We start from the raw sequence: 10,797 nt of genomic DNA on the forward strand, positions 1-10,797 counted from the left end.
CCCCTGGCCTCACAGGCCCCTGAGCCTCAGGGCGCTCTTTGCTCATCATAAATAGATCACATCAGAAATCCTCCCTGCGACCACTGCCTTGGGGACAGCTCAGCCTCCATGGCTTCAACTCCAGGCCTTCCTGGCCTGACCCCAATCCACGACCCTGGCTCTGGGCCTGTATGTATTACCCCAACACGAACCCCACCACCAGCCTCCTGGCTGTTCCAAACACCCCAGGCTCTTCTCTGCTTCCTAACCCTTGTTCAAAGCCATCCTTCCCCCTTGAAATGCTTTCCCCATCTCTTCCTACCCAGATCCCAGCCCCCAGCCTCCTTATTCCAAGCAGGCCTTTTTCAAGTCCTCTTTTCTCACCCCATTCTTTCCCCAAATTGCAAGGACAGGGACCATAGCTGTTCTGGAGGGACTGACTCCTAGCTTCTGGCTCTCAGGAAATACTGCACTCTCCTTTTATCTCTCCAAGCGGACCTGCGGCTCAGGAATGGAGTCAGGGCCTACCAGAACCAACACACAGATCAGGAGTAAAGGAAGCACTACTACAAAGTAATAGTTGTGTTTATTACAAAGTAACACAAAACACATTGTCATGCAGGGTGGCATGTGGGGGTCTCAGCTCCCGCTCCCCACATAAGAACGCAGGATATGGTGAGGCCAAAAAGGAACACCCACGGAGCCATAGGTAGGGGAGTCATACCACTATAGTCTCGCTGGCGGCTGGGTTGGAGACACAGGAAGTAAACAGCTGCCAGTACCCCAACAAGGGGTCTTCCTGCCCCCCAGTCTCGCTGGCAGCCGGGAGAGACACACATATGAAGTTGTAGCCACACGATCCGCAATCTGCTGTCCTCTTTTCTGCCCGCCAACCAACTGACCTAGCTACAGCAGTTATACCTGTGGCAAATGGCTAACCGGTAACAGCTGATGGCCAACATCTGCTACCCGAGCCAGCACCTTTCCACGTGAGGCCGAGAGCCTGGAAACTACTCTCTGGGACTCTGTCCTCACACACATCCTCAGCCAGGCCCTGGGGCTGGCAGTCCGGGAGGACCAGGGATGGGGTAAGTGTCCCAATGGAGGGCGCAGGGGTGGGGGGGGTGGTGAAGGTCAGCAAGGACTCTCACAGGTAATGTTTTATATGAAAATCAGCAGCTTTGACATTTTGACCTTTTGATACATGAAAACCTCAAAACTCTTTTCTCTGAAGTGCTGGCTTCATGGCTGCAGCACCAGCTCAGTGCCTGGCAAACAGCAGGTAGGTCCTCAGTAAAGCTTGTGGAGGAACAAAGGCAGAAATGCAGACCCGGGGTGGGGATGGACTCACACACAGTAACAGGGAGACCCCACAGACCCCTCCCACCCGGCCTATACCTGTGACCTTTGCAAGGCCCAGAGGAGGACTGGGCATTCCAGCCTGAAGCTTTGTAGATTTGCTGAAGATCAGTCACAGCCAAGGTTTTTCCTGGAGGCATGACCTTTAAGGAACAAAGAAACTGCCTGCTTGAAGATGGGATTGGGAGCTTATCATGGGGAGCCTGGCCCAGGCTGGGAGGCCCTGGGCAAAGTTCTAAGGCCTACGCAGCTCCTGGTCCTCAGCCCCTGGTCCTGTCTGAGGTCGGCTCTGGAGGAAGGAATGAGGTAGGGGCTGGGAGGTCAGGATGGAGGACTGGAGACAGAAGACCCCCACAATGGCGCCAGCGGAGGCCTAGGCTCCCTATGGAGCAGCCTCTGCACAGATGGGAGGACAGAACACAGAGGCTTCACTCCCTCAAGGAGCTGAGAGCAGGCCAGAGGGCTGGCCACCTCCTCTGCCTGCTGGAGAAGAGCTTTCCTGCTCCCCGGGCCAGACCCAGTGCCATTGTTCCCCGGTCATTGTTCCCAGCTTCCTGGTCAGCAAAGAATGGGTTGGAGCCAAAGCCAGGCTTCAGTGGCTGGAGCTGCAGGCCTGTGCGGTTCACAGCCCAAGCCGTCCTGTCCCTCACTGCCTGCCTAAGCCCCACAGGTCCAGGCCAATGTCATCACTAACTGTGGTTTTGGGCAGCCCATGGACATCTCCAGGGTCAGCATGAAGGGCATTCTCAGGGCTGCGCTGCTCACCTCAGAGATGGCATGAGGCTCAGATCAGCTGGTGGATGGGGAAGGTCTTGTGAACAGGGTGTCGGAGGCGGCGAGGGGAGAGCCCGTGACATTCAGGTGGAAGAGCTGGGCTGGCTTCCTCCCACCTCTGCTCTTCCAGTGCTCTGCTTCCCTGAGTGGCCCCTGCGTGCCACACTCCACACAGATCATTTCACTATACCCTCACCCTAAGCCCAGAAGAAAGCATTACGGGCTCCATCTCACAGATGAGCAAAGGGAAGCTCAGAGAGGTCCAACAACCTGCCCAAAGCCTTGATGCTGATGAGTGGCAGAGGCAGGACTCCAGCCAGGTCTGACTGGTGCTCTTAACCATGACATCATGCCACTGCCCCCATGGTTCACGAGCACAGGCTCCATTCCCGGAGAGCAGGGCCCAGCTCAGAGCCAGCGCACAGTGGGAGTTTGACAAAGCTGCTGGGATGATGGGCTCCCTAGGAAAGTTGTCTTTGGTGGCCCCGCCTGCCCTGGCAACGACTTCTAGAACCTGGGAGAATGCCTCTTCCCCTAGCTAGCGGAAATTACTAACTCCAAAATGTGAAAATTTTCAGCTTCTCCCTCTCGCTCCTCCCAGCTCTGGCTCTCATCTACATGTCACCCCTCACCCCAAGGTACCACCCTCTTGCCCTCCTGTCAGTGGTTGGGGCAAAGCAATGATTACCCAGAGACTAAATACAGCACTAGTTTGTACCCCTCATCACAATGTCTGAAGCTGCCCTATGAAAATGTTATGCTCTAAGACAGGGAGCGTCCCATCAGATATGGGAAAGGAAGCTGTGGGTTCCTGGGCAGGTAGGTGGGAGAGGTACCTGTGTGTGGCCAGGTGCAATGGGCAGCTGCTTATGCCAGTTTGTGCTGTTTCTGTCACAACCAAGAAAGACCAGACTGAGACAGAGAAGAGCAGGCCGAGGACCAGGAAAGGCAGGGAGGGAAAGGCAGGGAGCATCAGGTCTCTAAGGACCCTCAGAGATCAGGAGTCAAGTCCTGCTTCAGATGGGAACTAAGGCTCCAAGGTGGGCAGAGATCTGCCTGTGGTCACTTGTCAACAAAGGGCTAGTACTTGAACCTGAGCATACAGGCTCCCTGGCCAGGGCTCCATCCACTGTCCTGGTTTGGGTTCATGCTGGAGCACAGAGACTGAGGGCCAGTGGGAGCTGTAGAAGCCCCACTGCTTTGTGAGGGGAGGTAGGGATGGGGACAAAGGAAAGGAAGTCATTGCAAGCTCCCTGTGAGCTCAGCCATGCTCAGCCAGGGCTCCACCAGCCTCTGGCACACGCAGACCATCATCCATGCAGGAAGGGCAACCTGAAGCTATAAAGCACCAAACATGCTAGTGCTTTCCAGGCATCGCTGTGAGGTGGGTGGGTTTTGCCTAAGGCCACTCAGTTAGAAGGGAAGCTGGGATGGGAGCCTGGCACAGATACAATGGGCTCTGGGTGTCCTCTTGCTGAGCGGCGGCCACCTGCAGGAAGGAACATGGCTTCTCAAGGCCAAACCTCCTATGGCCAAACACACAGAGGGAATGAGTGTGGGGTCTGAGTCACATCTGGGGTCCCCACAGCCTTTCCACTAAGCCTCAGTGGCATGGGTAGCTCCCGGTCCTCCTGACTTTCTACCCCCACCCCACTACTACCCCCAGGGCAGGGTGTTCCTGCTGACCACCGTCCACTTGCTCTCCGATGCCCAGGTCTGTGGAGGTTGTTTCTCCCTCTTCCCTCCCTTTAAGAAATGGAAGGAGCCCACATCGCAGCTGGTCCACTGGGAGACAGGAAAGGGGGTACAGAAGAAAAGGTGTGTAGAAGGGCTGAGGTGAGAGGCGGCGGGGTTGGGCACACAGCTGGATAGCTGTGTGACAGAGAGAATGGGAGTGGGGCAAGAGCAGGCGATCCTCAGGGGCAGGGTCTGTCTGGCCGGGCCCTGGTTTTCCACTGGGGCTGAGCAAGCTCTCATGCTTACCAGGCTGTCCCCAGCTTCTGACCATCCATGAGCTTCTGGTCCCTCCCGGCCCAGCTTCTTTGCCAGGGCTGCGGTTAAACCCCAAAGAGTTCAAGCGGCTGCAGGGCCATTTCCGAGGGTCCCAGGTGTCCCGCAGTTGGTGCCATCAGCATCGTCATAGCTTCCCCACCATGGCCGCCATACATGATTCCATTTAATTCTTGCAACAGCCAAGCAAGGCAAGGGCTGACCTCCCCATTTCACAAACAGGCAACTGAGTCCCAAAGAGGGAGTTCCCAGTGATTGCCCAAAGTCACACAACTAAAATGTTCAAACCTCAGGATTTGAACACAGCCTTATGTCCCAGTCCCAAGCCTGCACACCTCCCTCTACCTCTCCATGTCCCATCTCCCCCCGTGGAAGAATGACCAGAACATGTGGTGTTTTGGTCTGTGATGGTCAATGTCTTTACTTCTAAAGCATACATTGGACTCACTATATATTAACATTAAAGGGGGCTATCTAAAATGGGAGGTATTCTTTTTAAAAATCCAAATTCTCACATTTTTATATAAGAGCCAAAATGACGTGAAATTAACTATGCAATGTTAGGAATAGTATAACAACTGCTTTTAAAAAGCAAAACGAAAGGAAAACATTAGCAGTTGGGACTGCTGTCAGCCTGGGGTCCATGTCTTCTGAGGCATTGTGACTGAGAGCCAGCACCGAGGGGAAGGACCAGCCCCTCTGCAGGCACAGGACGGGAACCTGGTCAGAGGGAGGCCGTGGACGTGTACTTTTCAGACTTCTTAAGGTGAGACGGGACAAGACAGGGCTCTCTGCTCCTTTGCTGCACTGGCTAGTCTTCTTTTAAGACCCACCAGCAGGGAAGGGGGCTGGAAAAGGGCAGGAGCAAAGCTGGGTTCAAAATCACCATTTTGACAACAAAAGTCCTCTGGGCTTCCCAAGGAGGGTACCTGCCACCCAGTGACACCAGTTGATTCCATCCACCTACTGATTTCTGTAACAAGCCTCTTCCGCTGCCTGCTTCCTATGGCCTGGACACCCTCAGCAATATGATCCCTGTGGTCAGCCAGAGACCTGGGGGACCCTAGGAGGACGCAGGGGAGACTTCTCTGGCCTTGGAAGAAGCTGGATATTGTCCAGGGCATCTTGGCAATGCAAGATCCCTGGGGTCCAGGTCAGCAGCCAGCCTGATGGGGATGGGTTCCCATGGGTGGGTGGGCTCTGTACAGTCAGAGGCCAATTACACAGTCCTTTCACCTGCCCCGCCCTGAATACCCAGGCCTGGTCTTGGCCCTGAAACAGGGCTGGGTACTGGTTAGGGCCTTGCCCTTGACGCTTTGGTTCACATAATTCAAGGGGGAGGACACTTGTTGCATCATCCACTGGGAAGATCATGGGCTTGGGGCCGGTTTCCTCTGGGGGCACTAGGTGGTCTAACAATTCCCTTCTTTCACATCAGCAGTTGTCTGGCTGAGAGCACATTTCCACCAGAGCTTGGAACCATGCTGCAAAGGTGGGACAGGTGCTTCCAAAACACCAGGATTAGACCTTGGTACAAAGGCTGCCTTTCCTCCTTTCCCTATGGACAGCACTGTCCAGATTGGGCATGTCCTGGCTGAGTGTGTCACAGGAGAACTGTCTCCTCCCTTCTGGCTAGGCAGATAGCTCTCCAGGTAGACGCAGCCCACAGATGTGCAGCCGTCCCATTCATCTCACCTGTCAGAAACCTGGAGGATGCATTCCCCCTGGATGGAGGCCTGTGGCTCAGGGTCTGCCCTCCTGTCTCCAAGACTACCTTATGAAGCTGGCCTTCTCCCTCAAACAGCAACTTGAAGGGGGATGCCCTACACTCAGCCCCCGTCCTGGTCCAGGCCTTCTACCAGGCCCTACCACAACTGTCCTCTTTCCTAATCCATCTGGTTTCTAATTAGGCTGAAAGGTTTGGGAAGGTTGGGCTGGGCTGGCACCAACCCCTCCTCGGGGTGGAGAGAGGCCACTTGACTTCCAGTCTGGTTCCAGGCCCCCAGACACAAGGAAGGCTGATGGCTCTGAGAAAGCAAATTCTGTAAGGGGAAAGTGGTTTGTGGAATTAAGAGCAGCCACAGCAATCTGGACCCCCACCTCCGGGCGGGTGGGGGGGGTGGGATCAGGAGTACCAGGCCCCTCCACTTGCCCAGTGCCCTTCTGTTCTCATGCACAAGGTCTCAGAGCGGGGAGCTGGGTGGGCTGGAGGAGGACTTCCGAAGAGGAGGCCGAGCTGGCCCGGGCGTGGTGGGCCCCCCGGGAACTCAGGGCAGGCAGGCAGCGACCTGGTAGGCACCCTCGGCTGCGGCGGCAGCGGCACTGTGCTGAGCGCTGTGCTCCTGCAGCAGCGCCACGTCCAGGAAGCGCTCGCCACACCACACACACTTGAACTGCTGCTCGCGGGCGTGCACGCCCTGGTGCTTGTTGAGATGCTCACGCTGCTTGAAGGCCTTGTCGCAATTGGGGCACTTGTAGGGCTTCTCGCCGGTGTGCACGCGCCGGTGCCGCTGCAGGTCTGATGCGTACTTGAAGCGCTTGTCGCAGTCAGGGCACTTGAGCGGCTTCTCCCGGGCGGGGTCGCAACGGTGCTGTACAAATTCCGAGGACGAGAAGAAGCGGCGCTCACAGAGGGTGCAGCGCAGGGGCTTCTCGGCTGCTGAGCAGTGCGCCAGCTGGTGCTTCTGCAGGGCCGACGCCCGCTTGTAGGCCTTGTTGCACACGGGGCACTTGAAGGGGCGCTCGGCTGCGCCTGGCAGGCACTTGTGCCGCAGTAGCTCAGCTGACTGATCGAAGCCCTTCTGGCACACGGGGCACTTGAAGAGGGTCTCCAGAGTGTGCACGTGCTGGTGGTAGAGCAGGTGGCTGGGCTGCCCGAAGCCCTTCTCGCACAGGCCACACTTGAAGGGCTCCTCGGTCTTGTGCGTGCGCCTGTGCCGCATGAGTGCGTACTGCTGCTTGAAGCCCATGGGGCACAGGTCGCACTTGAAGGGCCGCTCAGCGCTGTGCGTGCGCTCGTGCTGCCGCAGGTCCGAGGGCCGCTTGAAGGCCTTCTGGCACTCCCCGCAGCGGAAGGGCCGCTCCCCGCTGGGCGTGCACGGGTGCTGCAGCAGCTCCGATGACTCCTTGAAGTGCAGCTCGCACACGTTGCAGCGGAACAGGTGGTGCTCGCCTGAGTGCGCGTACATGTGGCGCACCAGGTGGGAGCGGTGCTTGAAGGTCTTCTCGCAGACCGCGCACTTGTAGGGGCGCTCTGAGCTGTGCGTGCGCTTGTGGTGCACCAGGTGCGAGGACTGGCTGAAGCTCTTGTCGCACAGCGTGCACTTGTACGGCTTCTCACCAGTGTGGATCCGCTCATGCCGCGAGAGCTCCGACAGGTGCTTGAAGGGCTTCTGGCAGATGGGGCAGCTGTAGGGCTTGTCGGCCTGTTCAACAGGGGCCACAGGAGGTGGCTGGGGCGCTGGGGGCAGCGAGGGGGCCGCAGTGGCCGCGGGCTCCGCCACCTCAGCGGGCTTGTAGGTCTTCTCACAGATGGAACATTTCACCAGGCCACCGGCGCCAGTGTGTGCGCTGTGGTGCTGCGCCAGCGAGGTGAGCAGCGAGAAGCCCATCTTGCAGACACCACAGACAAAGGGCTTCTGCTCGGCCTGAACACACTGATGCTCCAGCAGGTCAGTAGCCTGGTGGAAAATCTTGAGACACTGCGTGCACTGGAAGGAGCGGTCATGGCCCGTCAAGCACTGGTGCTCATGCGGGCTGGACAGGTGTGCCAGGTCGTGACCGCATACACCACACTTGGGGCCCGGCTCGCCTGCTGCCTGCAGGGACGTGTGCTGTGGGGGCTGCAGGCCCCCGTCCGGCTGCAGGAGGATGCCATACACGGCACAGCCCAGGGGGTTCTCCGCTGTGCCTGGGGGCAGCGCATGCTCCGCGAGGGCCGGCGGTGGCTCCGCGTGGTGCTGAGGTTGTGGCGGCTGTGGCTGCTGCGGCTGCGTCTGTGGTGGCTGCTGCCAGCTTTCTGACATGCTTGGGAAGATGAAACAGGGTTTGGAGAGTAATGGCTTCAGTTTCACCGCTTAAAGTGGACCAACCCAGAGAGAAGTCGCCCGGGTTCAGGGATGGACAAGGACCTCAGAGAAGGCACAGAAGAGGGACTGGTCAGATGGCCCAAGTCATTAACCAAGACTCTGCCTACAGGACAGGGGCTCCTCCAGGCAGGGTGCCCGCAATGCCAGGAAGGTTCTGCCTTCCCCAGTGATGGGTTCTGTAGAGAAGAGAGAAATCGTGAGACTGAGGCTGGGACACGCAGCTGTTCCCTGGGCCCTCTCCCTGTCTTACCTGCACTCGCCACACTAATACGAACTACCCCAGAGAAGGGAGAGAGGCTCAGGGCTGGGAGAGCTGTTCCCTTCACACACACTAAAGAAGTACTGGCAGCTCAGCTCCTCCAACAAAGGGGATGGCGGCTGTCTCCACAGCCACCTGCCCTCAGTTCCCCATCCCTGGGCCAGGGCATCCCAGCCTCTCACTGTCAACCCTTTTCAATCAGCTGTCTCACAGGTGGGAGTCTGGGATGGATCTGCCCACAACACAAAGAAGTTATAAATTCTGCTCATGCTCCAAGAAAAGAAGAAGGGGAAGACTGATCAGTTAGGGCCATTGTGTCCAAAACAATAATTTAGTCGCATAACCTTTTTTGCAAATAAATACTTACTTGGAAGCCCAATATATTCAAAATCTAGATAAAAGCAGAGAGGCTCTGGTTGAGGCCTCCCTGGGGCCTGCCAGCCCCTCTCCCATTGCTGCCCTGAATCTCAACTCAGGAGAACAGCCTGTTGGGTCTAAGAGGCCAGGCCTCCCAGATCTGAGGGCCCAACAGCAGACGGCCTCAGTCAGTCAATATTTAAAACGACGACATGGAACCAAGGACCATCTCAAAAACCTTCTCCTGTAAGAAGCTGGCCCACATCTCTCTCAACTATTGCCCCAGGCCCTCCACTCTGACCCTGTTCCTGTTCTCTCTCCACACAACAGGTTGGAGGACCTGAGGGGCCTAAGCCAACACATGATGGGGGTTAGATGATAAGTCCACAGACCCCCCCCATCCCCAGCCTCGATGTCTACACAGCAGAACTTCCCCACTCTCGTCATCTCCCAGTGCACCACAAAAAGTCCTAAATCCTCTGAATTTGATGGCGTTAAGGCCTGCAGGAAGACGTGAGCAAGTATGAGTTTGCCTCTGCAATGTGGGAAGTAGCATGCTAACCACAGAGTACTTCTCCTCACCTTTCCTGAGACAACCCCGTTGTTCCCTTGCTCCAAGTCTATAACATTCTAGATAATCAATGGAAGAGAAAGACAATCCAGCCCAGGCAAATCTCTAACTCACCACTTTGTGGCAGCATAAGATAATGACAGCAGAGAGGGAGAAACTTTTAGAATCAGATGTAACCCACTTTCAGGTTCCCAGCTCCACTGCCTCTAACACTGAAAACTTTCTAAGTTTTCTCCTGAGGGAAAGAGGAGACGGAGGGGGATGCCTTCACCGGCCAGTCTGGCCTCTAACTGTTCTGCCGCAGCAATGTGAGAGTCAGGCTAAAAGCTGTCATCCTCAGCATCTTCAGGAAAAGGAAGAAGGAAAGGAGCGCTGCTCTGGATGGAGGCAGCAGGTTGCAAAAGCAAGCAAGCGCCTAAGTCTTCCCAGGAAAGAGACAAGGCAGGGCTACTCAGAGCACCTGGAGCACGGTGCAGGTCCCGCTGCGCCAACTCAACTCTCAACTGTTTTCCTTTCTCCGCGCCCCCTCGCGGACCCCCCCTCTCCGGTCATGAATAGCTGCCAGACACAAGGTCCCCGACCCGGGGCCCCCAGTTCCACTGCCCACCTCCAAGAAGGCGCAGCCAGAAGGCCTCTGATCACTCCGCGAAGAGGGGAGGCTAGGGTAAGGAGCGCAAGGGGAGGCCCCCACCTGCGCCCCACCCCTGCCCTTCCTCCTCTCTGGGAAACCGACTGAAAGCCGATCACCTCCCGGCCGGCACTGCCCGCCCGCCCAGCTGGGCCGCCGCCTGTCAGCCCTCGCCGGGAAGGGCCAGGCCGCTGCTACCCGACCGCGGGCCCCGTGGGCGGCTGGGCCCAAGGCAGGCCCCGGGGCCGCAGGCCAGGCCCGGGAAGCGGCTGCGCGTCGAGGCCGGACTGGGCCGCCCAGGAGCTCAGAGGCCACCCGCCGGGCCAGAGGAGTGGAGGTGCGGCCGGGCTGGCTGCGGAAGGCGTGCGGCGGGCGCGGGAGCGGCCCCGAGACGCGGCCCCGGTGCTCCGCCGCTCACCTGCTCCAGGCCGCGGGGTCAGGCGCGGGGCGAGTGGCGACCGGCTGCTCTCTCGGCCGCCCCTTTATTCCGGCTCCATCTGCGGCGACGCGGCCTACGCGCGCTGCCAATCCCCGGCCTCGAGTAGCAGTGGCGGCCGGCCCGGGGGCGTGGGACGGGCTAGTGGCGGCTGGCACCGAGGAAGCGACGTGCGCGGCCGGGATAGCGGGTCCGGGCGGAGGAGCGGTGGGAGGGCGGGCGGACGGATTGATGGCCTTGCGGAGACCGGAGGACGGGCGGGCGCGCGGGGGCCAGGGAGGCGGGGCCGGAGGAGGAGCGGCAGCCGGGGCGGCGGCAGCTGCAGGAGCAGCGGAC

At 58.3% G+C, this 10,797-nt stretch overlaps 1 protein-coding gene across 1 annotated transcript; it reads right to left on the reverse strand.

Annotated features, from left to right (window-relative positions):
* Nucleotides 1-553: 553 nt before the first annotated feature.
* ZNF319 (zinc finger protein 319) lies at nt 554-10,733 on the reverse strand. The gene is made up of 2 exons (XM_081031331.1): nt 10,444-10,733; nt 554-8,386 (listed from the first exon to the last, which is right to left on the reverse strand). Exon 2 carries the CDS (start codon nt 8,145-8,147, stop codon nt 6,390-6,392), a length of 1,758 nt encoding a protein of 585 aa, XP_080887457.1. The 5' UTR covers nt 8,148-8,386; nt 10,444-10,733; the 3' UTR covers nt 554-6,389.
* Nucleotides 10,734-10,797: the final 64 nt, after the last annotated feature.

Source organism: Rhinolophus hipposideros (assembly GCF_964194185.1).
Source record: "Rhinolophus hipposideros genome assembly, chromosome: 21".
Classification (NCBI taxonomy): domain Eukaryota; kingdom Metazoa; phylum Chordata; class Mammalia; order Chiroptera; family Rhinolophidae; genus Rhinolophus; species Rhinolophus hipposideros.